The sequence below is a fragment of the Nicotiana attenuata genome, unplaced genomic scaffold, assembly GCF_001879085.1.
Source record: "Nicotiana attenuata strain UT unplaced genomic scaffold, NIATTr2, whole genome shotgun sequence".
Taxonomy (NCBI): Eukaryota; Viridiplantae; Streptophyta; class Magnoliopsida; order Solanales; family Solanaceae; genus Nicotiana; species Nicotiana attenuata.
In genome coordinates, this window is record NW_017672379.1 from 52,832 (window position 1) to 73,669 (window position 20,838).

Genomic DNA, 20,838 nt, shown 5'->3' on the forward strand with positions numbered 1-20,838 from the left:
GATTTGAGTTTAATCTCACTATGTACATTGTGGCATCATTAGAGTAAAAGTGTTATGAGTTGTTAAGTGTGTCTTGATATATGGCTTCGAGCCAAGTTGGGGAGGTTGCTGTTGATTAGCTGATTGCACGATTATGTGCTATGTTGGTTACGTCTCGAGGTATGCTGGCGAATCGGTTCTAGTTGCAGAAATTGAGCCGAGGATGGGCGAGTGAAGCAAAATTTCGACAAAGGTTATATTATGTTCCATAGGGTATGAGAATTTCGAAATGTCTAGAGTTGTTGTTGGTAAAGAATGCTCGGTGCACAGAGCAGGAAGTTGCTTGGTTGTATTGGGATGAGGGTCTCATTTTACGGTGTCGGAGTGTCAATAAATCACGAGTGGTTCTGTTCGTTAAATCAGGTAATTTGCAGATGAATAAGAGAGAATGACTCTCGAGAATGGTTTTAATGTGTTCAAGAATCTACATGTAGCACTCATGTGTTTTAAGGTGGTGTATGTGACTAAAGACAGTGTTTTCAATAGAAAATGTCAAGACTTGTGGTATTTTTATGTTGATCATGGGATCCTATGTGTCGATACCTGGAAAGTAAAGGAAGCGAATTTATATTCGCAGAAAGTTCTCAGAGTGAAGTATTCTGGAATGTGGTATTTCTGGGAAACAATTGAGAGAGTATTCAGTAGCCTATGGGTCTTAGACAGTGTGGTCTTATGTTCGAGTCTCGTGTGGTAAGCTTGGATTGAGGCATTGTGATGCTACAGCGAGGGAGAAATATCAAGTGGATGATGAATCAAAAAGGGAAATTAGATAGATGGAATAGCTTGATAGTAGACCGAATCGGTATGGTAAGGATGTGATTAATTCTTCGTATGTGTTCGAGGTAATGGGCTTTTACAGGTATTGTGCAGCAAGGCTCTTGAGTTCTGACAGCTTGCTTAGCTTGGTTCGGGTAGAAGGATTCAGTCCTGGCAGTTTAGCTTGTGCAATGGAATTGGGGGAGAGTTCTTGATAAGTTTTACCGTGGTTTAGAGACGTATAAATTGCCTATGGGCATGCGAAGCATGGAATGTGTAATGATTTCTCTTCTTGATGGGATTGATGAAGAGTTCTTGACTAGTGGAGTACGTAGATGTTTGTGGTTAGGAAGGGAGATGGAGTTCTCATGTTATACTAGTGTGGTATGGTATATGCGATATGTGGTGGAGGATTGGGATTTGTGTGTGTAAGGTTACGGTTCTGTTCATAATGGAAAGTCATTAAATTCTTAAGCAGCACGGGCAGCTGCAGGTGATTAAAGAATCGATCTTCAAATGATTAAGGAAAATGGTATTGCCAACCATAGTGATTCGACGGGGGTATATGTTCCAGTAAAAGGGCAATGTGATGTAAACTGATAATACTTCGGTAGTGTTGCGGCATTTGGGATCAACTGTTGATATCTGAGTTTGTTTGATGGCACAGGGAAACTTTAGAATACCTTTCGTGGGATGATTGGGTACTTGAGGTGTGATATGTATTCGTACGGCGCAATTTGGGATCAGGTATAGTGATTTGTGTGCTATATGGAGTTGGAGACTAGGAGTTCTCGTGTTCAGGCTATGCAGTTGTTGTAAATCGTGTGTATCGGCACCGTCTAGCGGTTATTGGGAATTAGAGGTCCGAGTGGATCTTTCTTTGCTTGGTATGCCAAATTTTGGATATGATATTGGATTGTAGGCTGGTTGTCTCAGTGTTGGGTTATTCTAGACTATTGTGCTACGGGCTAGGCCGGAAATGCCACGGGTTGAGCGGCAAGGTGCATTGGATTATGTTCTTGCAGAGTGGTATATATTTCAAAAGATGCAGCGGACGGCTGAGAAGGATTGCTTTTCTTAATGGGGCATTCGTGATGGATGTCAGTGCAGAGGTTTCTACCATTGATTCAGTTCCGGTATTGAGTGACTTTTCGGATGCGTTTTTTGTGGCCGGGCATGTCGCCGGGTGAGATGGCGTATTTCGGTATTTATTTGGTGCCGGGCACCGTATCGTACGGCTCTGGCAGGAGTTATAGTAGTGGAAGGAGCAGCTTCAGGCTTCTTGGTATTGAGTTCGTTAGCAGGCCAATGTGGCTACGTATTTAGCTTGAGTTAGCTTGGTTAGTCTTGAGTTGTATTGTTGAGGGACAGGTGGATTCGATCGTTATTGAACTTGTTAGTGATCTGGGGAGATCTATGAGTTGCTTTTTCTGTGCTATGAGGCGTTATGATTTGTTGGTTATGGGCACACGTGGTGCAGATCTATTGGGGATTCATAGTGGAAGTCGAGCGGGAAGAGTAATCGGATGTTGCTCGGTAAATGGAGTGTGGGTTATGACTTATCAGGTGGCGTGTCGTATGTTGTTTATTTCACCGTGGGTGAAATGAATTGCCTTGGTTTCAGACATCAAATTGTGTGTGGCTGTCGAATTTTGATCACAGTGTCTTGAGGTGCTCCATGTGTAACAATGTTTGTATAGGATCGCGCATTGTAGCGAGGCTGCGTTGAGTTATTACCTTTCGGGGTAGATTCAGGTGTTCTATTTCTATGATGTGAGACGGGGTATCAGCCTTGTGTTGTGATGATACTGATGAGCTTGAAGTATAGCTCTTTTGTTTGAGGTATTTTCATGATTTGAGTATATTCAGGTCGTTTCTTGTTGGTACGCGTATTATGCAAGTTGTGGCTTAGGCCTGTATTGAGGTATCATATCACCAGAGTGGTGTGTTGGATTCGAGGTAATCGTTAGAGTCATTAATGAATACGAACAGAATTGATTGCAGCTTGTTAGAGAGATAATATCAAGGTATGGCCCGAAAATCTGTTGTGATATTAGTCAAAGGGAAGTGGCTTCATGAATGGTTGATCTGAGGAATGGTTACGGTTTATCGCGTGTTTCATTTGTTGTTGGCAGTATATGGAAGTGTTGGAATAAGACTTTAGCTAATAAAAGGTTTTCTATCGGTATTTGGTTATTATGGGCAACTGCTGTAAATAGAGGCTATCGTTTCGAGTGTTTGGATTATGTGGTATATCATATGATTTCACCTGAGGTTGCAAGTATGGGTTATTACAGCTGGTTCGGGTTTATTCTGGGTATAGATGTGAGGTTCTGATATTGTGTATGATTTCGGAAAGTGCAATGTGGTTCTATGGTTTATGGTTTAAATGGACTGTGAGATTTCGGCTATATTGTGTTGTCGGACCTATATGAGATAGGGTGACGTGAGATCACCCCGGGTATATGCTTGGTAAAGTTATTCAGCTGTTGGTTAGCTTCTAGGACAACTCTGGGTACGCTCGAGGACGAGCGTTGGTTTAAGTTGGGGAGGATGTGGCGACCCGACCCGTCGTCTCATGTATTACAGTCCCGTTTCCCCCATTTACTGCTTCTTCATGTTTCATTATCAGCAACGAGTGAGTTATAGTTGAATTGAATTGGTTTGGATAGGAAATGAGACACTTAGTCTCTTTAAGGAAGGCTTAAGTTGGAAAGGTCAAGCGGACGTTGACTTATAAGTTAGAGGGCTCAGATGTGATTTCCGGTGATTCGGTTAGCTTCAGGGGATGATTTGTGACTTGGGAGTGCGATCGGAATTGATTTTGGAGGCCCGGTGTAGAATTAGGCTTGAATTGGCGAGGTTAGTATTTTGGCGAATTCCGGTGGATGGGTCAGAATTTGAACCGGGGGTCGGAATGGAATTCCGAGAGTTTCTGTAGCTTCGTTAGGTGATTTTGGATATGTGTGCAAAATTTCAGGTCATTCGGAGGTGTTTTGGTCTGGTTTTTGATCGAATGCGTAGTTCGGAAGTTTTTAAGAAACTTAGGCTTGAATTCGATGTGATTTGATGGCTTTAGCGTTGTTTGATGTGGTTTGATGATGGGAACAAGTTTGAATGAGGTTTTAGGATGTATTGGTATTTTTGGTTGAGGTCCCGGGGGCCTCGGGGTGAATTCGGGTGGTTAAACGAAGAATTCAGAGTTTGTTGCAGGTCTGAAGTTGCTGGTTCTGTCATTTCCGCATCTGCGGAAAAGGGACCGCATAAGCGGTTCCGCAGATGCGGCGTATTGGTCGCAGAAGCGGTCCTTGAGGGACCAGAGCTTTCCGCAGAAGCGGACGAACTTCCGCAAAAGCGGTCACCGCAGAAGCGGTCCTGGGCGACTTGAAGGAAAACCGCAGATGCGGTGAGTAGGACGCAGAAGCAGAAACCGCACAAGCGGTGAAATTGTCGCAGAAGCGAAAACAACTGTTATAGAAGGGTTTTTTTATATTGTTTTCATCCACGAACAAGAGTTGGTTTCCACCATTTTAAAGCGGTTTTGAGAGCTTTGAGCGACAATTTTCGAGGTCTTTGACTGAGAATCAATTGGAGGTAAGTTCCTTGGTCTAAATATTCGAGTTTATGGTAGAAATTACATGTAAATTGTGGAAAATTCATCAAAAATGGGTCAAGCTAGGGCTTGAAAAGTTGTGATGTAAAAACGGATTTTGAAAGGGCATTTGAACTCCGATTTTGGTAAAATTGGTATGTGTAGACTCGTGGCGAGACGAGGAATCCAGTGATGTAAATTTCGTAATTTTTCGAGAAGTGGGCCCGGGGCTCGGATTTTGCCAACTTAGTGAATTTTGGTATTTTTCGAGTCTTTTCGATTGGGTTATGTTTCTTTAGCCTATTGTAATGTATTCGTTGTGGTTTTAATCAGATTCGGCGTGCGAAGAGGTTGATTCGAAAGGCAAAGGCATAGCGAGCTAGACTTGTGGCCGGCTTGAGGTGAGTAATAGATGTAGATGATGACCTGAGGGTTTGAAACCCCGGTATATCACATTGTGACGCTATATTGAGGCGAGACACGTACTCTATGACGAGTGCGGGGTCGATTGTGACTGGGGATTGTGACCTAGTCCGTTCCGATTGATGTTCGTACTGTGTTCTTGACTAGAAATTGTTTGGTAATCATCCTACTTGGATTTTATTAATATGTTTGGGGCTTTGTGCCTATCATTTGCATCCTTCAGGGATCCTTATCACTGCTTCCATGATGCTTAGCATATTTCATGATATCAGTCCTAAGTTAAACACTGCCTCGAAATGTTTAGTAAATAAATAAAGGTTTAAACACTTAGCTCTATAATTCCTAATAATTGAAACTAAAAATGAACAATTTGACTGTGCCCGAGTGGCTTGCATGCATATATATATATCTGGACTGAGTGTGGATCGGGCTGCACGCCGCAGCGAATGCTACGATGATATTGCGCTTGGGCTGTAGGAGCCCCTCCGGAGTCTGAACCCTCACTGTGAGCGTGGGTACCCAAATGGATCGGGCTGCGCGCCGCAGCGGTCGTGTGCATTGCATTGCTTTCATGCATTTATACCTATTTTTCTTACTTGTCCTGGTATTGTTGTTGTTCCACCGTTTTATGTGCTGAATCGCTGATTATAGCTTTATATTGTAATATTTCGGAATTTCTTACTTTCAGCCATTATATATGTTTATTACTCACTGAGTTGGAAGTACTCACTTTACTCCCTGCACCTCGCGTGCAGTTGCAGGTATCGTTCACCCGGTAGCGGGTTATTAGCGGATTGAAGGTATTGTTATTGTAGCTGAGCAAGGTGACTGCCAGCGTTCGCGACACTGGATGTTGTCTTTTGTTTTCCAGAAATTTTACTTGTATATATTTATTGGCCTGTAGTTGTGTTAAGGTTTCCTTAGATGCTCGTGACTTGTGACACCCCGGTCGGGTAGTAATTAACAATTTCTAATGCCATTAAGTTGTATCTTCTATTCATTTATGTTTAATAATTGTTAGTGAAAGGATTTGGGTTAGTTGGCTGGCCTTGTCTTCACGAGAGGCGCCATCACGATCGGGTATGGGAATTGGGTCGTGACATATTCTCTAGACACTGTAGTGGACTGTATTTGGATTTAGACGCTCATGTACTCAGTGATTCCTCGATTTTGGGTTGGACTGTATCGTATTTTGGGATTTATTTTGTTTTCAAAAAGGTTTCTTTAATGTTAAATGCTTCCGTTTTTATTTCAAAGTTTTTTTTTCTTATTGTGATGATTGTTAAGTAGAGGTTGACCTAATTTCACGATAGACACCATCACGACGGTTGATTTTGGGTTATGACACCAATATTCTAATCCAACTTTTAAAAGAAACGTTTTCTCCAAAATAAAACAGAACTGTACATTTTCTCGAATATGCTTTGTTAAAAAATATTGTGAAATCTAAACGAAAGCCAAATTAAATGCCACAGATTTATGTGAACATAAAATTTACTAAAACTGTGAGTAAAGAAAACTTTTTAGTTTTGCTTCCATGTCGCAGTCATACTCCTTGTTTCAATAAGGTGCCAGAGAAGGTAATCAATTATTGGGAAATGTTAACGTCCAACGTCATGAAATCTTTCTTTTACTTGTTTCAGCCATTAATTTTGTCAAATTAATGTAAAACCTCGTAAGTAGAGTATATGGGTAGATTGAGTGTTGGCAAAGCCAAACATCACTTTCGTCCACTTCATACGCATCACAAACATGTAACCTCTATGAAAAGCATAGGCCAAATAAGAAAGAGTTGTCAAAAATGTGAAAATTGTGGTAATGAATAAATGAGATTTTTCCATAACCAAGAGTTTGCACAAGAGAGATGCATTGAGCCCATTCTTTACTTAGTCATCGATACAATTACAACAACAAAAAACCTAATGTATCCCACAAATAGGATTTGCAAAGAATAGTCTACACATGACCTTACTCCTACCTTATGAAGGCAGGGAGTCTATTTCTAATTGAGCTTCGACAAAAGAGAAGCAAAATCACATCATTAAAAAGAAAACAATAGTCATCGATGAGCACACTAATTAATATTAGGCAGGATGAACCTCTGCGGTGTATGCTTGTTGTAGCCGATATTGTATTAATAAGAGAGGAGACCAGAATTTTAATTTATGAGTTTGGATTTTAAAATGACGAATTCAAGTGCTAATAGTTGTTGTACATATTTAAGTAAAATTTTCAATACACCGATAGAGCAAAAGCTATTGAGTGCAGCCGAACCATACTAGGGCTTCTAGCAACGCTCCTAGTATTAATTGATGAGGTTAGTGAGGATGTCAATCAAAAGTATGAATAATGAAAAAGTACGTTAGAGAGTAAGATAGAATAATCACATTGCAAGTTTAGATAGGATAACATGAATGTATGGGTCAAAATTAGACCAGAGAAATTCGGCACGCGAAGACATAAAGCTAAGGTCGGACAGGTCAAGGTCGGACCGTCATCAATAAAGCCAAGGTCGGACAGACCAAGGTCGGGCGTCATCAATAAAGCCAAGGCCGGACCGTCATCAAGAAGGTCGTGGTCGGATAGGCCGAGGTCAAACAGGCCGAGGACGGACAGTCATGAAACTGCTAGTTTGCTTTAGAATACTCAAATGGAATATTCTACCGAATATTCTCTCTAAATTGTACCTTTTGTAAGGATTTTCTATGGATACCCCCTTATAAATAGGAGGGGAGGACTTCCCATTGAGGGGGCTGTCTCTCGGTCTCCCTCTCCCTCTTTCTAGAAAATATGTAAACACATCTCTCAAAAGAGAGAAGCGGATCTGTGATCCAAAACCTTCATCAGATCCAAAAAGGGTCCAATGGTTCTTGTATTTTGTCTATCATTCATCTTTATCAAATGAAAGAAGATTCGACTAACTCAAGATCGGGTGAATCTTTTCCTTTATCTACATTTTATTGCCATTTAATGTTATTCAATGCATCTTTCTTTATGTTATTAAATCTGGCTATAATCACGCCCAATATTTATACTCGGCTATGTTTTTCTACTCATATTATTCGTCTCGGATCTAGAGTTAATTATCTTTAGCTAAGATTTACTCCTTCATCTATTTGATTGATTTGCTTAAAAAGTGTTAAACAACTTTTGAGTCAAACAATAAAGTTGAGGTGGAAATAGATGAAATTATCGCGTCAACATGCAGACTCAATGTTTCTGAAGAATTGTAATAAGATGACAAATGTAATGTATAAAACTAAAATAAGATGATTAGAATGGAAAAGTGTTACTCGAGTGTCATGGGATAGGACGCAACCTCCTAATGTAGAAACTAAGTTCCTCCAAACAGCGTAAAGACCGATAGTGATAGATGAAGCGAAAGGTTTTGTAATTGCTTATGAAAAAAAATGGCTAAAGCCTGGTTCGCAAGCTTCTATTAATTATCAGCTTACTTGAAGAAGTATTTTTTTTTTCTAGAGAAGTACTATTGATGAGAAGTAATTTGTATTTGATTAATTAATTTAAAAAATATTTTTGAGCAGTAATTAGTAGTTGGCCAAACTTTTAAAAGTACTTCTAATAGTCTGTTTGGCTAAGCTTGTAGCAGAAATAGTTTTGAAGAAGCAGAAAAAAGTAGTTTCTCTTCAAAAATACTTTTTTGAAAATCACTTTTGAGAAAAATACACTTATAAACAGTTTTTAAAAGTTTGGCCAAATACTAATTGCTGCTCAGAAACACAAACTGCTTTTCACCAAAAAGTACTTTTGAGAAAAAACGCTTATCAAAATAAGCTGATTTTTGCAGCTTGACCAAATAGGCTATAAATCTTTTTTTTTTTCCTCAAAAGTACTTTACACTTTTGGCCAGCTACTTTTTCCTTCTTCCCAAAATTGTTTCTGCTTTTGTTTAAAAGTATTTTTTTTTCTCTTGTAAACTTGGCCAAATAACTTAACTTTGAAAAAAATATTTTTGACAAAAAAAAAAAAAATACTTTTGCAAAGAAAGAAGCTTCACCAAACCGGCTATAAGCCGGCGAGGAGTTGGAGATATTCAGCACTATATTGTTGTTTCGTCCTAATTACTTCTTCCAATTCACAATAAGTTATTTTTTGGCCTTTTTTGTGATCCAAAATAAGTGATTTTTTCAGATTTCAAGAATGAATTAATTATTTTTTTTCTGCATTTCCCTTGGAGTAAATAGTGTTGAAGTATGTCGTAGGAGTGTTTATGTGAAGATATAGTAAATGTTAATATAGTCAATTTTATTCCTAATTAATGTTAAAAGGTAAATTCTTAATCTATGTGAAAACTACCAAAAAAATCACTTATTGTGGATCGGAGGGAGTACTTACTTTCTCATTTTATTTTATTTATCAGTGTTTGACTGGCTATATAATTATAAAAAAAAACTAAAAATTTGAAACTTAATTTAAAAAAATTAAGATTTTGTAAGAGTATAACAATACATTATTAATGATAAAAATAAGAAATTTAAATATAAAAAGGTATCATTTTAAAAACAGAATAAAACTAATTGTCATTGAGTATATATTTTCAGAGTAATAGCCAATTATTAATATCATAAAAACATTGAGAAAAAGGTGTGGCTGTTCAGAAAAATATCTGGGGGTTATTACTGCTAAGAAAACCTAAGCCAATTATTAGAGGAAGAAGCTCCTGACCCTACTTACATTAATTGGTCAGTCAGTGGAAGTCTGTAAGAAAGTGACTTTAATTTCTTAAAAAAAAATAACAAAAGAAAGAGAAAATATGTTAGTGTGTTAACTTGCTCCCTCCTCTCATTTCTCTCTTAACAAATCTGCTGTAAACTCCTAAAGAATAGCCATGTATGTGATGAGGTAGTAAACAGTAAATCCTCAGTTTTTCTTTCTCAGAACTGAAAAAGGGTTATCAGCAGATATAATAATAATAGCCTTTCATTTCATCCCATCTCTTCACTGTTGCTGACTTCTTCTCCTTATCTCTCTCTGTCTACTCAGTTTTTGTTTAATATTATTATCAAGAAAATACAGTTCTTCTCTTTTTAGTAGTTGCAGTGAGATATGGCTGAGGGATTTGAAGCATATCATGTCCCACAACAAAGCAGAAGAGATAGGCTTAGAGTTTCTGCTTCTGGTTTACTTCCTTTTGTTGATCATCCCTCACTTATCCCTTCAGATTTCCTTCTTGTTTCTGATTCTAAAGAAAAAGGAGTTAATTTCATGGATCCACAATTATCATCTGGTGTTTCTTTTCAAGAAATTAATGGCAACCCTTTTCTCTACAGTCATCAAAATTTTAGGTTTCTTGATCAATCTTTTCATGGTGGTGATGTTGATGTGGCATATAAACAAGAACCATTTTCTTTAGTAGCTGCATCTCCTGAGACTAATATTATTATAAATAACAATAATAATTGTAACAATAATGTTACAACAGGTCAAGGTTTGTCTTTGTCTTTGTCATCATCTCATCATAATCATCATTATAACAACCAAAGTAATAGTAGTAGTAATCTTCCTCTAGAGCTTAACCTACAAAGATATGACTCTTCAATATTTACTAATGACATGTCATCAAAGAGTAGTAGTGCTACTGTTCCTCTTGGACCATTCACTGGTTATGCTTCAATTCTAAAGGGATCAAGATTCTTGAAACCTGCACAACAATTGTTGGAAGAACTTTGTGATGTTGGTAGGGAAATTTATGCTGAAAAATTAGCTGCTAATGATGGATTTGTAGTGATGGATCCTTCACTGGAAGCAACTTTAAGTGATGATCCCCAATATTCATGTGGTGATGCAAGTGAGCATAGGAGGAACAAGTCCAACTTAATTTCAATGCTTAACGAGGTACCTTTTTTTTTTTCTTGACATTTAAGATTGGATGCTTTTGCTAAGTACCATTGAGTTATACTTTACTCTCAAAGTTCATGGGCTGAGAGCTAGAGTATTTGGTACTGCTTAACATGGTTTGCTTTAGTAGCTTACGCATGACACCTGATTTTTCATCCTAACAATATTTGTATAAATATTTAATTGCTAACCTAGTAACTAAGATGAGGTACAAGTTCAATAGTAAATTCATTACTCATAAACTTCAAATCCTAATTCTGCTCGGTCAGTGTTTTCCTCTGATATAATTTGTTGTTAGCATGTTGTCTAAATTATTTTTATCTTTAGTTGTAATTCAGATGACGTGACAGTAGATAGGGATTAACTCTTACCATTATGTAGTGGTGTTCATCGGTCAGTACGGTATGATATTTAGATATTTTGGTTTGATATTTTTGGTATTCGGTTTCTTAAAATGCTATACCAATACTGTACCTAATTAAATTCGGTATGGTTCGGTTTTTCTACTTTCGGTTCCGATTTATTCGGTTCGGTAGCTTCGGTTTATTCGGTTTGAATACTAACTAGTGCGTAGAGTCATTTACTGTAATATTCTTAATTAAAGTACTCAAAAGTATAAAACTGAAAACGTTTGTTGATAAAAATTTTGTCCAAAATCAGCAAATATCAACTCATAGAGAGAAAATTATACGTAAAGGAATAAATTTGATCATTAGAAATGTCTTGCTACTTGATTAGAGTTAATTGTTGAACTTAGAGAATAAAGGAAAGCAAAATTTTAGATTTTTTTATATTTATGTTATAATTAATAATATGTGTATTGTGCAATATAATATATATTTCCGTACGATATCGACATTTCAGTTTAAAATACCAAATATCATACCAGAGGCGGCTCAATACTGTTCGGGGCCTAAAGCCAAACTGTAATGAGGGGCCTTAATTCCTTTAAAAAATCATACGTATTTTATTTAATGTCTATTTTTCTAGCGAATTCATAAAGTTAATTTAAAGTTTCAATTCTTCTCTTTTTAAAATTTTGCATAACCGGATTCATATTTCTAGTAAACATATTTAAACTTTAGTAAATAACAAAAAATTACAGTATATCGATAAAGTAGAAATATAAAAGAAGACAGATTTTAGATTAAAAAAATAGCCAAAGGTTAGAATAGAACCTGATTCAATTGATAAATTGATCCCAAATAACTTTTTAATAAGTTGAAAACCTGTAAAATCATTCTTGTAGAAAATCAGTCCCAAGTACAATATGTAGAAAAAGAAATGCTTGGAAAGAAAGAAAAAATTTATCATTGAAAAAAATTTCGTACTTAACAACTTTTTATTTTATCCCACAAAGAAGGATCACAAGAATCTTGTAGTTCTTTTGATGTGAAGGAGTAAGAATTATCATAAAGCTTTAAGAATTTAATGTAGGAAAGAAGGAGGCAAGAAGGTTTCAACTTTGTAGTTGTGAATAAATATGGAGAAAAAAAAAATCAATCCCAAAAAGGCAAGAACAGTAAAAAGTAGCGGTTCATATCCCCAATATGCAATAACGGTAAAAGTAAACTTTTATTTTTCTTTTCCACAACAAAATTATAGTTGTTCACATTAATACTTCAATTTTCTAAAAAGAAAAATAAATACATAAACCTAAAACTACTGAAAAGTGGGGCCTATGGGACCTAAAGCCCTTGCCTTACCTGCCTTGGGGTTCAGTCGCCTCTGTATCATACCTATTACCAATTTTTTTTAAAAATCAAACCATATACCATACCGTATACCAAAATATCGAATACCAAATACCAAAATTTTCGGTTTCGATACGATAATTTGGTATTTACCAAATTATGCACAGCCTTACCATTATGTCTCAGATTTTTGTTCACCACATGGTTTGCAGGCTTGGTTTAATTTCTTCAGATAATGTGTCCACTAATTTCTATCCTATGATACAGCCTAGTGTCTCCCTTATAAAAAACACTCAAAGTAATTTCTTGCACTGTAGTTACATAGTAACTAAATGTAGATTCATTCCTTAAGGCTAGAGTTGTGGTTTAATGTCCGTCCAACATGCAATATCCAATTTGTAGTGATCCATATTTATATATTATATATGCTTTTATTACTACAAATTAAATTCTATTGACTCTTTGGTTGTATTATAGTAGGTATCTAGATGCCTATACTTTTTAGGCATTTAAGTTTGATCACTAAATCACCTTTTTGGAAAAAAGTGATTGAGGGGAATATATGCACGAAGATTGGTGCCTTAAAGTGGCTGACAAGTATTTAGAAAGAGTTTCTAATACTATAGGTTATAATGAAACTAAGTTTGGCCGTATTGTGGATGAAGAGATTTTGGGTATCTATCTGAAAAGATTTATTACTATGGGGACAAATTAGTCAAGATCCCTCTTTCCTCCTCTTATTTTCACTTTTGAATGTGTTGGAAAAGACTAAATGAAGTTCTTAAAACTTTCATAAACTACATGGCTCAAGTATGACAGGAAAAAAAAAAAAAACAAAAGGAACTCTATTTTCTTGAGTTTACTTTTCCAAATGTAACAAATTCTTTTTATGTTTTAACTTATTTTTGTCAGAAAATTTGTATATTTATTTGCCTCCCTCTGAATACGTATAATAGTCTCCTTATTTACTTTCACCAAATACTTATAATTTTTTATGATAATGCTAAGTAGGTGATATCATATGTCCTCTAAATAATTTTTTTTCTTTAATTTCCACGCTTACTTCTTTCTCCTATGCAAGATATTCATGTCATTAACCTTGTTGAAGCATAATGCTTTGAGAGAAGGTAATCCCCACCTTATATTGCTTTCTCACTTTTGGACGTTTCCCTATCCCTTATGTATAATAAAAGAATTGATACCCGTTTCTCAATTGCTCAATACACTTGATATTCTGATAATTTTTCTGTTCCCGAATATGGTATGAACTATGATCATTTGTTCTAGGCAATTTAACATATTCATATATAGTTTACTTCTTTGACGTATGGTTCCTCTTATATTTATGCATGGCTTATAGGAAGTCTTCATACTTAGCCAAGGACTTTAGTCTAGTTTCAACGGTGCAGCGTGTGATGTATGGATTACGCGCATGCATGTCACGAGCTCGAACTCTGCTGCAGATAAAAATATGGTATTTAAGTGAGGCGAAATACATAAACGACCCCTTTAAGTTGTCCTCAACGATCAGACAAACACCTTAACTGAGCCCATTTTCAGTTAGACACCTCAAGCCTTCAATAAAGTAAGTCAACTAAACACCTCGTGCTGACATGGCATGTTGTGTGTTTCTCAATCCAATTTCAGCGCGTGAATGACTTAAATTACTAACTAATGTTTATCCCAACCCCCACACTACCGGTCCATCAAACAGCCAACCCAAAATGTCACTCTGGCCACTGTATCACCCAGCAAACAACTCAACATCCACCAATGTGACTTTGTAAAAAAATAGCTAATTTGATCATGTAGAGAAGAAGTTTGGCGCGAGGGATGTTGTGGTCATTAGCGACGTTGGCGAGGGCTATGACGAAAGTAGCGGTGGTTAGGAGAAGAATAAAGAAGATGTAGTCAGTAATGGAGAGAGGAGTGGTGGGGAAGGAAGAGGGATGAAAGGTCTTTGGTTGTTGTAGAATTTGGTTTTTGAGCAAAACCCGATGTTGGGGCTGATGGAGGAAGATGGCAGGGCTGTTAGGCGGCAGTTTGACCATTTGAGCAAAACCCGATTTTGGTTATTGCTCAATGAAGGAGATGAATCTGGAAAAAAAAGAAAGAAAACAAAGAATTAAGGAGGGTGTGAAAATGAAAATGGTGATTAAGGAGAAAGAGAGGAAATGGTTATTGAAGGAAATGGGAGAGGAGGAGGACAGGCGGCAGTTCTCGGTATTCTTGTTTTCTTTCTTCTTTTAGTTATCATTGTTTTTCTTTTTTTCTTTTGGTTAAATATTAGGTGGCAAATTTTTTAATTAAAATTACACGTGGCATTTTCCCATTTGTTTATTCGATATGAATCCAAGAGTGTATTTCACGCGAGGTGGGCTGACAAAGTCGGGCGTTTAGTTGACTTACTTTATTATAGGCTTGAAGTGTCCAACTGAAAATGAACTTAGTTGAGGTGTTTGCCTGATCGTTAAGGACAACTTAAATGAACCGTTTATGTATTTCGTTGTTAAGTGAGGAAAGATAGAAGAGCAGACCCATTATATATCCATTCCATAGAATTTTGAAACGCTAGTAACAAAGAGAAGTATACCTATGTTGTTCAGATAAACTTTTTGCATCGCTTATGATTTCGAATAAACAAAATACCTATGATTTTAAGGAGACCTTGTATTCTTGACAATTATTTTTTGGGTGATCTCCATCAGGTTTACAGAAGGTATAAGCAGTACTATCAACAACTACAAGCAGTTGTGGCATCTTTTGAATCTGTTCATGGACTTGGGAATGCCGCGCCATTTGCAAAACTATCTCTAAAAGCTTTGTCCAAACACTTTAGGTGCCTTAAAAATGCAATCACTGACCAACTGCAGTACACAGGCAAATCTCAAAATTGTGAAAGTGATCATTCAATCCCAAGAGCTGGAAATCCTGCAGGGAAAGGCATTTATTGTCAAAGAACAGCAATTCATAATGCTGGATTTGTTGATCATCAGCCTGTTTGGCGACCACAAAGAGGGCTACCGGAACGTGCAGTAATTGTTCTCAGGGCATGGTTGTTTGACCATTTTTTGCACCCGTAAGTAATATCAGTTGGATCTAACTTGTATACACGGATAGTATAATTGATTTTTACACGTAAGTGCTTTTTAACTTATCATAGCAGGCCATTTACTTTATTTTTTGAACCATAGAATTAGGCTTATAGAGTTTATTTTTGTATTATCAAATTAGGCTTAGTTTAGAGAGTTGCATATTGCCATCTTATTTGATTGTGTAAAAGAGTTATATACACTGTCAATGCATAGTAATTATGATCATGGCAACTTTGTACATGTTGAATTAATAAACTATGTTCGTGACTCTTGATAAGAGGGTATGGAGGTCGAGTATTAGGACAGATGATTAGTAAACAGTCGAGCATCTTTCCTTTCATTCTAGTAGTAGTAACGTTATTCATCTCCATATTCTTAGATTTCTATTACCATTGATGTTGCTTTTGTTTTGGTTTTTCTCTTATCTTGCTATTGTTACTGCTGCTTTGACTGTTTCGCTTCTGCATTCTTTCTCTATACTGACATACTTATGTGTTTATGTATGCTTGCTTTGAGCCGATGGTATATCGGAAACAACATCTCTACCTGCACAAGGTAGGGGTAAGGTTGCTCACTCACCACCCTCCGTAGTTGCTGTTCATCTACTTAGTTTACAATTAGGAAACAACAAGTATTGTGTAAGGATGCATTAATTTGTTAGCGGTTTTGTTCGTGTATTTTGAAAAAGGTGCAAGTATGGAGTCATAAGTGTAAAACATGTACTGGAATAGATGTATGTTGAAAAACAGATACAAGTACCCTTGTCCTGCAGGCATTTTTTCTGTACTTTTTAACTCAGTAGTGTTGATGCTATTTGCAGTTATCCTACCGACTCTGACAAAGTAATGTTGGCCAAACAGACTGGTCTTTCAAGGAATCAGGTGTGCATTTTTCATATTGATACTCTGATTATCATCCTTAACTAGCCGTATGCAGAAATTTCTAGTGCATTTTAACTTGTTGTAACATGTAACCTGCGACTTGATGGAGAGACTTGATGTAAAAAGTTCTTTTACATTGTCAGTATATAATAGCTAGGCACTTTTTGCTCGCGCGTACCTGATCTAATTCAATATTTTACTAATGGATCAGGTTTCTAACTGGTTCATCAATGCGAGAGTTAGACTATGGAAGCCTATGGTAGAAGAGATACACAATCTTGAAACCAGGCAAGCTCAGAAAGCAGCTTTACAAAGAGAGGAACAAAACAACAACAACAATCCCATCGAACATTTTCCAACGAGTAATTCACTTGCATCCGAACATCCATCTACGTCTTCACAACAATTTCAAGATATTCCATCAAAGCGAACACGAAATAATGATCCAAGTGAAACTCATTTAGTTGGTGATGATCAGGAGACAATGAATTTATCATATGACAATTTTTCGCCTCATTCTCGTGCTGGAGTAGTTGATCAAATGAGTACTGCATCAGCTGGAAATGGTGGAGTGTCATTAACATTGGGACTTAAACAGAACAATAATGTGAGTATTGGTTTATCAGGATCCTTTCCAAGAAATGCAGCTCGACGTTTTGGTATCGATGAAAATAACGAAGGATTCATGTTTGGTGGCTTTGAAACACAAAATCGTCAGTTTGGAAGAGATAATAATATTATTGGAGGGCAACTGCTGCATGATTTTGTTGGTTGAAAAATATTTCATGCTTCTTCATTTATAGAATGTTAGAAAGGGTTTCACTACTTCATACTATCTTTGGATAACATTTTTTTGGTAAAACCATATGTTTTAGTTATCGTTCTTAAAGGTTCCTTGATATATTGTTGCGACTGTTTCTTGGTTCATTTGAGCATGTATAAACACACGCCTTAAAGAATATGCTATGTTGGTGAAAGAGGAACATTTAGTTGCTTTATATAGGATGATATGAATCAAGGATTTATACTAATTGGTTCGAGATAAGTAAAAGCAGCCTGATGCACGAATGCTTTGGTTCATGCAGACTCCGTAGAAGGGCTGCATCCCAAGGGGTGTGATTGTATTGGTCAAAATTTGGACTAGACTTAATAGCTACAAATGGACGTGGTCGAGGATCAAGCCGACCACGACATAAGGCGAGGAGTCGCCTTAAGAAAGATTAGTACCGAGGTCAAGTAAAGGGTGTATGAAAATAACGGTAGGACAAGTTTAGAATAGAAAGAAGGAATATTCCATTGAATATTTTTTCCGTTGTACTTTTTTAGGGTTTTTTAAGGAATATCCCCTATAAATAGGAATAGACAAAAAAAAAGGAGAGGACCTTCACTTTTTGATAAGAGCACATTGTAAAGAGTTGACTACAAAGAATATACAAAAGCTTGTCTTTTCCACTGATTACATTGTTCGATATACACTTTTTATTCACAAGATCCAAAGATTCCTTGTCCTTCCTCATTCTCTATTACTCCACATTGTTATCAGGAAGTAGAATCATCCAAGACATCTAACATTTGGGTGATAAATTCGTTCTTATTACATTCATTGCCATTATCTACATTTATTACATGCTTTTATTACTATATTCATTGGCAATCATTGAACATTTGTAGTTGATATACAACACTTTCGGATTCAACCCTACATCATCAATACATCTAAACGTTAGATCTAGGGGTTATTGTATTTAACTAGGATTCACCCTCTATTTTCTCATTAATTCGTTTTAAGAAAAGGTTTAGCACTTTTTTGGTAAAACAGTGAGATAGACAGTCTACCTTGATACAGGTATCAATGACTGATTTCACGCCTCGAACACGTGACTTATAGGTCACACAGAGACAACTATACCATTGGTTCGAAATGAATTTAATTTATATACTGCACAAGCATAGTGCATAGTGTTTAATCAAACAGAGTTCACTTTGTGTAATTTTATTCTTATAACATTTTAAACTCAAGTTCTGATTTTCCTTTTTGATGTGAAAGTATTTTGTTAGTCCATTTTCCATATGTTTTAATAACTTGCAATTTTCATTGATACTCTCTCGTTAAGAAAAAAGTAAATGACAATTTATTCTTTTCTTAATCCGTGTTTTTGATAAAATTTTTCTTTCGATAATCCCGAATTTATAATCATGATACTTTTTATCTTATATTCGACCTGCGAGTATACTGTTTCTTTCCACATTGGTATTTGCTTCATGCTGAAGTTGTAAAGTAATTAGAAAACAATAAAAGCATAATTTTAATGAATATAATTGTTAGGATATCAGCATTTAAACCATCAGTCTGGGTGGTGTAGTTGGTTATCACGCTAGTCTCACACACTAGAGGTCCCCGGTTCGAACCCGGGCTCAGACAATTTCATCTTTTACACAGCTCTACTGTGTTGAACTTCTGTATCTTGAATGGACTATTTTCACCTTGATGTAATTTTATGAGTTTAATTAAGTTTTGTAAACTGACATTGTAATTTTTCTTTTTAATATTGTTAAGCATTTAAAAGATAATTACAATTTATTTTTCACTTGAAATTAAACACTGCAATCTACTACGTATAAGGGTGGCAAGTGGGCCGGTTAGGCCTGGGACCGGCCCAAGCCCGCGAGCCCATATGGGTAGTGGGCCTAAACGGTCCTACCCGTTTAAGCCCGGCACAAAGGAGACATACAGGCCCATGTGGGCCGGTTCAAAGTAGGGGCTCGTTAGGACCGGGACCGTTAGGGCCCGGGACCGGCTCCTAAGTGGGTCGGTTCAACCGGTCCTAACCGGTCCTAAACGGGCCCAACGGCTAATTTTTTAAAAAGAAAAAAAAATTGTCAATTCAATTTCTGACCGTTGCACCTTTAAAATGTAGCCGTTATTGCTGACAAAATAGCCGTTGGCTATTTATAAAATAGCCATTTAACCCCTCCAACTTTGTTTAACCCTAAACTTTTTATAATTACACCTTTTTCCCTATTTTCAACTATAAATACCCCCTTATTCTTTCTTTTTTCTTCACCAAGTCATCAATCTCTCTCAATCTTTCTCAATCTCTCTCTAATTTCTTCTAAAATTGGTTACTTTGTTGTTGCAACTTGTGTGAAAAATTATGAAGTTGGTGAATTGAAGTATTCAAGTCTTCAACGATAATTAATTTCAACAAGTTGTTCGTCACTTCGGTAAACTCGTTCCAACTCTTTGGTTTTAATATTATATTTTTGTTTGTTTTGTTTAATTACTTTGTATAATTATAATTAAGATGGTCTATTCCTTAAAAAAATGGTTAGTAAAAATAAGGGAAAATCCAAGAGTGGTGAATCTAGTGACCAATCTATTCCTCCTCTAATTCCCCGACTTTCCCTACCCAAACCCCATACCCGCCCTCCATCTGCTGCTATTCTTGATAGTGATAATACTTTATTATAATTTACGGAGAGTCAATATGTGCATAGTGTTGGAGGTGGTGAAAACTTAGATCATGAATATATGAATTCTCTTTATGGTAATCCAACTATTGATGAAGAAGATGAGCAAGAAATAGATTTAGATGAAACACAATCGGATGATCATACACCCACTAGTCCTGTTACTCAAGTTAACCCAAACTAATCCAAATGATGCCCCGGTTGACCCCCTGTTACTACCCTTACTTTTCTAGACAACCTTCTAAACGGGCCGAAACATCTCTTGTTTGTCCATCTTTTATTCAAATAAGAGAAAGAAATAAAGCTAAGTGTAAAACTTGTGGCAAAGAGATGGCTTTTAACTATGTTGATCAGGGGGACGAGAAGTTTGAGGAGACACATAATGATACACCCTCACTACAACATTAAACATCTATAGCTATGAAAAATATTGTAGCTAAATATGAAAATTTTCGTGGCAAAACACTTTAGCCACAATATTTTTTTCCGTAGCATTCGTAGCAAAATGTTGCGTAGCTAAAAGTTAGCTACAGACTTTACATGGTCTGGAAGGAGTAATACTTATTGCTACAGAAATTTTGTGTGTTGTAGCTATGATTGTACAAGCTTTTTGCTACGAAGAATATTCTTATAGCAAGTAATTTTATTCCTTTGCCACGACGAACAAAATTTGTAGCAATCTTCATATTGTAGCTACGAAATTTTGTATTGTAGCAAAAGATTTAATTTATTTGCTATGCAAACTCAAATTTTGTGGCTATTTCTATAGCCTAGACTCGTGGCAATAATACTCATCTTTAGCTACAACTTAAAAACTCCATAGCTATGAATTGAAGCATTTGCCATAAACCTTTTCATATTGTAGCTAAAATTCCATACTTTTAGCCATGAAATATATTAGGAGTATATGTTTAGCTACGAATTGAAAAATTCATGGCTAAGATTTCATTTTCTTTTGCCATGAAGCATAAAATTGTAGCAATAAATTTTCTTCATTTGCTATATATATATATATATATATATATATA

General features: G+C 36.4%; 1 protein-coding gene and 1 non-coding gene across 2 annotated transcripts; both read left to right on the forward strand.

The window, feature by feature from the left end:
- The first annotated feature begins 9,605 nt into the window (after positions 1-9,605).
- On the forward strand, positions 9,606-17,337 carry LOC109212986 (BEL1-like homeodomain protein 9). The gene is made up of 4 exons (XM_019376733.1): positions 9,606-10,666; positions 15,072-15,442; positions 16,279-16,339; positions 16,551-17,337. Exons 1-4 carry the CDS (start codon positions 9,878-9,880, stop codon positions 17,112-17,114), a joined length of 1,785 nt encoding a protein of 594 aa, XP_019232278.1. The 5' UTR covers positions 9,606-9,877; the 3' UTR covers positions 17,115-17,337.
- A 1,350-nt stretch (positions 17,338-18,687) lies between these two features.
- On the forward strand, positions 18,688-18,761 carry TRNAV-CAC. Its single transcript has one exon. It is a non-coding gene; the product is annotated as a tRNA-Val (tRNA).
- The last annotated feature ends 2,077 nt before the right edge of the window (positions 18,762-20,838 follow it).

Coding starts and splice junctions, on each gene's coding strand:
- LOC109212986 (XM_019376733.1), top strand. CDS start 9,878: ATGGCTGAGGGATTTGAAGCATATCATGTCCCACAACAAAGCAGAAGA. Junction 10,667..15,071: donor TAATTTCAATGCTTAACGAG/GTACCTTTTTTT, acceptor GATCTCCATCAG/GTTTACAGAAGGTATAAGCA. Junction 16,340..16,550: donor CTGGTCTTTCAAGGAATCAG/GTGTGCATTTTT, acceptor CTAATGGATCAG/GTTTCTAACTGGTTCATCAA.